The sequence below is a fragment of the Ipomoea nil genome, unplaced genomic scaffold, assembly GCF_001879475.1.
Source record: "Ipomoea nil cultivar Tokyo-kokei standard unplaced genomic scaffold, Asagao_1.1 scaffold0188, whole genome shotgun sequence".
NCBI classification, from domain to species: Eukaryota; Viridiplantae; Streptophyta; class Magnoliopsida; order Solanales; family Convolvulaceae; genus Ipomoea; species Ipomoea nil.
In genome coordinates this window covers 2116684-2122683 of record NW_017616616.1, presented here as the reverse complement: position 1 = coordinate 2122683, position 6000 = coordinate 2116684, and the positions used below count along the sequence as shown (strand labels likewise).

Sequence of the window (6000 nt, the reverse complement as noted above, 5' to 3'; positions counted from 1 at the left end):
GTAGAATCTACTTAGAATAGAAGTATTTTTCATTATTATGTTTGGGATCGGAACTAAAATTCACATAAAAAAGTGGCAAGGTTTTTCAAAAAGGTTGTACTAGTGAAATTATTAAAGTAGTCATGCAACATTTTTCATTTGTTGTTATTGGTTGGAAGTTTTAGACCAACAAACACCAAATATATAAGTTTTCTCTTCTGTTGGAACATGCATGGTTGGGTTGTAATAAGCGCATTTATGTTCATGTTTTGGGCCATGACTAGGTTTTGGGCCATGTTTGCTGATGACAAGGTATATATGTTCCTAATCATTATATTGTGTACCTGAGTTAATCGTGCATTTAACACATTATGCATATTATATATTATATATATTAATAGATTATGTACTTGTAAGCTAATTACTATATAGTGTGACGATTACTGTTGCAAAAATCACGCCTAGGCGCCCAACCTCCTAGGCGACCTAGGCGCTCTAGGCGCCCTAGGCGGTCCCCAAGCGCCTAACAATTTTTTCAACATTGGTAACGATACATCTATTATCATTCTATTAGGCCAGCCACATACATTCAAATTCTGCAGGTTACCACAATCAAATTTTGACCTTTCATCGTCATGATTGAATATGGTTAGCAATTACCCTCTATCGGTTAAGGAGCTAGATTGCCTGCCTAGAGATGAATGGTAGGATGATGGTTGAAGGCAAAATTTGTTAAAATCATGAAAGTTAAAATTAGACCAAAATGTGGTACATGGAACTAAATTACTTGTTGATGGGACTAAATTTAAAAAAATCACCCAATTCAAATGAGGACTAAGTAACTTAGCTTTGATTTTTCTAATGTGTTGATCAACATTATTGCTTGTGAGTGTACTTAATAGTTAATACAATTCAAATAGCATATATGATTGTACCTGATTAAGACATCCATGTCATTGTTACAGTAGAATTCCTCTAATAATACTAGTTTTTTTTTTTTTCATCTTGTAATAAAAAGACAAAGGCCATGTTTGGTAAATGGATGTTAGTTGTTAGCTGATTGAGTTAATTAGAATGTATAACTAGTTGATAACATAAGCTGATTGTAGAAATGTGTTTGGTAAATTAGTTTGTTAGCTGATAGCTGTTTGATATAATTTCTTTTCTCAAAAAGCTAATTGAAAAAGTTATTTTGAGTAACTTTTTTAATTTTAGCATTTTGGAGTTTACAAAAATCTAATTAACCAAACACTTAATTGATCTTTTAACCAAGTCAAAGAGTTAATAGTGGTCAAATAAGCCAAAATTAACTTATAGGCTAACTATTTTACTAAACAGGACCAAAGTTTATTAGTCCAGCCAAAATGGGTAGCCCAAGTAGGTGATCGAAGCATGATTAGTTTACTAGTATTCTTGTCAACACCATCTCTAGTATAATTTACCTTTTCAGTGTGATTTACAAGCTGTTATATAAGAAGACTATAAGAACTAGGTTTATACTGAGTTTCTCTTGTCATCCAAGAAAAGACAAAGTTAGATTAGTTGACGATGATTACATATATCGCCGCCCTGTAACATCACACATGATGCTAAACTTAGAAGATGGTGACAAGAAGGGCACAATTCAAACAAGATAAGATGAGAAATGCTCCAAATTCCAAAATGGCCACTTGTGAACCCTAAAAGTCAATATTATTTAAGCCAAATTCCATCCCTTAAGCAAAACTCGAATCAAATTTGATCTATATAACACGCTCAATATGTATTCCATCCTGAACTGGCAATAACAGTAGCCATGGCAGAAGAAGTGAAGCTTTACAGGACATGGTCAAGCCCATATGGCTTAAGGGTGGTGTGGGCACTAAACATCAAACATATTCAATATGAAACCATCCTCGAAGATCTCACCAATAAAAGCCATCATCTTCTCCGATACAATCCTGTCCACAAAAAGATTCCTGTCCTCCTCCACAACGGGAAACCCATCTGCGAATCCTTGGTAATCCTCGAATACATCGAGGACACATGGCACAACACCCCCTTGTTACCTCAACACCCTCTCGACAGAGCTCACTTACGATTCTGGGCAAAGTTTTGCGAGGATAAGGTAAGCTTTAAAGACAGAACGCATCAATCAGTTTGCTATCAGTTAAACAGGGAAAACTTGTCACCATTCTTTGTATAGATAATCGCGTCTGGCGACCCTAATTGATTGTGATCTTAATTGTTAAAGGACTACAATGAGACAAATCAGCCTAGTTTGTTACCGGCCATACCAATAAACTAATAAAGTCAATAAACAGTTTTGCTTGAGCTAATAATTGAACTAACTTGACTAGAGTTATCCAGATTTGACTTTATTTGGTGTGGTTTATGATCTGATGTTTGTATGTATATATGTAGCTGTTGCCGTCGATAAGGAGTTCTTACTTCATGAAAGGGAAGGAACAAGAAGAAGGTGTTGTCCAGGCGCTGGACAACCTTAAACTCATCGAAGAACAGCTGAACGGCGGCAAGAGATTTTTCGGCGGAGACAACATCGGATTCCTCGACATCGTACTGGGGTGGCTGGCTAACCTGCCTAGCGTGTTCGAGGAGATAACCGGCCTGAAATTGATCGACGCCGAGAAATTTCCTGTTCTGTCGGAGTGGATGCACAACTTCTACAATCATCCTGCAATTCTGGATCACTGGCCGCCTCGCGACAAGATGATCACAAAGTTCCAGGCAATCTTTAATGCAATCGAAGCTAATAAATGAACCGTTCTTCATGAAGTTGCAGATATCCATATCCCAGATTCATTCCCAGTAAACCTGTGAGATTACTATTGATGTAAAAACTTGATCTATCTTATTATTTATGATTTTCTTATGTTTTAAGGTATTAAATCTGGTTATTTGCAGGATATATTGTACTTTTAAGACGAGACAAACATAAATAAAAATCTATATTTCGATGTTATTGTATTATGTATATACTTAAATGCATGTGCATGTATTTATGTCTTTAAACCTTAATTTAATCAAGTATAAAAAGAACCATGCATTCTAGGATTGTGTTATCTGGATTTGGGAGCCCTATTCCTTTCCAGCCCAAGAACCGTAGGAATCTTATGGTCGAATCAGGTGGGCACATACACGATCTTTTTAGTGTGTTGTACATCTCCTATGTGATTTCTTATTTTTTTATATGATCCAAAAATAGACAAAAGTTAATTAATTGAATAAAATTATGTGGCCGCCGGCCTGTAACATATATACATCACACTTAATGGTTTTTTTTTTTTGATAAACCATGAGGTCCTGGTTCGGGTTTTCTCATTACTTATGTCCTTGGTTACAGCACACCTCATGCTAAACTTAGAAGATAGTGACAACTGACAAGAATGGCACAAACAAGACGAGAAATGGTCCAAAATGGCTGCTTGTGAACCCAAAAATTCAATTCCATCGCCCCATAATCAAAAGGTACTCAAATCAAATTTGATCAAATTTGATCTATATAACACGGTCAATAATTCAATATGTGTATATATATATATATATATATATATATATATATATATATATACACACAGATGCCCTAGTATAGGTTCCATCCTGATCGAATTGACAGTAACAGTAGTACAGTAGCCATGGCAGAAGAAGTGAAGCTTTACAGGACATGGTCAAGCCGATATAGCTTAAGGGAGGTGTGGGCACTAAACATCAAACATATTCAACATCAAACCATCCTTGAAGATCTCAGCAACAAAAGCCCTCATCTTCTCCACTCGGTCGTTATATCGTGGACCGCGGTGCATATCGATTATGCACCGCGTATCAAAACGGCGTCGTTTCTTTAAATAAAAAAAAAAACAGCGTGCTGTTAGTGTTAACAGAATGACACTACAGTGTATCTAAACCGATATTGTCTCACGTATTATTTTTATATTATCAAATGAAACTGCAATTATATTAAAATGATACTGTAGTTGTGGTGAAATGAAACTGCAGTATATATAAAATGAAACTGAATAACATTTCACATATTTGAGTGTATATTGTACAATGAAGCTGTAATTATATCGAAATGATCATGTAGTTGTGTTTTAATGAAACTATAGTGTATATAAAATAAAATTAAATAATATTTTCACATATTTGAGTGTATAAATATTGAATGAAACAATAATTGTGTTGAACTGAAACTGCAGTGTATACAAAATGAAACTGAAGAACAAAGTTATTTTTTGCAGAACAGTGCGGAACGACGCGAAATGGATTCCGTTTCTTCTCATTAAATAAAACGACGTCGTTTTAATGCGCGGTGCAATTATGCACCGCGGTGCACGATATAATTTGTCTTTTCCACTACAATCCTGTCCACAAGCAGGGCCGAATTAAATATTTACAAGCAGGCTGAATTTTTGGCTATGCAAAATGCCCAAGTGCACAGGGCCTCAATTTGTAGAGGGCCGAATATTTATTTTTGACCTAGCTACGTAAAGAAAAAAAACCTGCAATTAATCCTAAAACTAATGAGTTTTTTCTCAAATCACTTATCTCTCTTAATAATTAGGACCTAATTAATTGAGCATGTCGCACGGTAAAATCGTTCTGTTTCCCCAACGACACAGATGATGTCTAAACAATACACCTGAGAAATTGATTCTTCCCCCAAATAGATCATTCTCCATGCATTCCAAACAATAGCGGCAGCCCAATAGGTAACCACTAACTAGGTAGTTTTAAGAATTTTTTTTTTTTTTTTTTTAAATATGTTTGTTTGGACTTTGAAGATAGTAGGTTAGTAGGATTCTTATGGTTTGGTTTTAACGATTGCACTTGTGCTTATATTTTTGGTAGGACCTCATTTATTTATAAGAAAAGGGTCACAAAAATTCAAAAATTAGTCCAGTTTACAAGGTCGATGCCCTTTGATATTGTAATTAGAATACAAATAATTAAATAAATGAAAGGGATAAAAATAGGCTCGCTTGCTTAAATTTCAAGCCATATCAACTGACTAGATAGATGGTCTAGTATTCATCTCTGATTAGTGAGAAAGTCAGGTGGAAAAGATACACCGTGAATGTGTATTGGTGACGATATGATGTTTGTGGATGCATGATTGATAAGCCCTGATATGGTCCATAATTATTGTGCTTCATTTGTGTTTAATTTTGTTTGAATGCTAGGTAATTGTGGTAGGTTAACGTTTAGTTTGATGTGTTTGTGATTGTAGGAAGGAAAGATGGCCTAGCCGCCTAGGCATGCATGAGCTTGAAGAGATGACAATTTGGGAAGATATGAAGGTAAAATGGTCCAAAACGGAGGGTCAAAAGCATGGCACGAAGCATGGGAGCAAAAGTGGGCGAAGTCAAAAGCATCTTCTGGAGGAGGTCACGATCGAGTTCACGGCGTGAACTCCAACGTGACGATGCTGGGCAGTCTCAGGTGTTGGACATCACGCTGGTGGTCATGTTTGCTAAATAACGTTTTGTCTTAGATTATTAATACTGATAAGTTAAAAACGAAAAAGTTATTTGGAATAGTTTTTTGGTATAAGCTAATTGCATTTTCTTTTTAAAAATCTAATTACTCTTATTATTTATGGGTTGTTGTGGTGTTTATGGTTATTCAATTTTAATTCAAATTTATGCTTTCAATATTTAATTACTTTTAATTAATAAAAGTAAAAAATAAAACTTTTAATATAATAAATTACATCAAGAACAACATACTACTACTACAACAACAATAATAAATAAATAAAATAAAATAAACTTATTTTAAAATCGATATATAAAATTTAAAATAATATAAGAATAACTCAATAAATAAAAGAATATTGTATCCCTTAAAGTCATTTTACAGATTATCCACTTACAGTAAACAACTAGTTTACCAAACATTTTCATACAAATCGTTAATACTACCAACGAGCAAATTACACTTTTGGTCCTATGACTATAGGAGGCGTGTTAATTTTGGTACGTGACTTTTAAAACTAACAATTTAGTCCTTTAACTAAGATTT

The 6000-nt window shown here is 34.5% G+C and overlaps 1 protein-coding gene across 1 annotated transcript; it reads left to right on the top strand.

Annotated features, from left to right (window-relative positions):
- Positions 1–1688: 1688 nt before the first annotated feature.
- On the top strand, positions 1689–2868 carry LOC109181969 (probable glutathione S-transferase). Its single transcript, XM_019331961.1, has 2 exons — positions 1689–2086; positions 2383–2868. Exons 1-2 carry the CDS (start codon positions 1775–1777, stop codon positions 2737–2739), a joined length of 669 nt encoding a protein of 222 aa, XP_019187506.1. The 5' UTR covers positions 1689–1774; the 3' UTR covers positions 2740–2868.
- The last annotated feature ends 3132 nt before the right edge of the window (positions 2869–6000 follow it).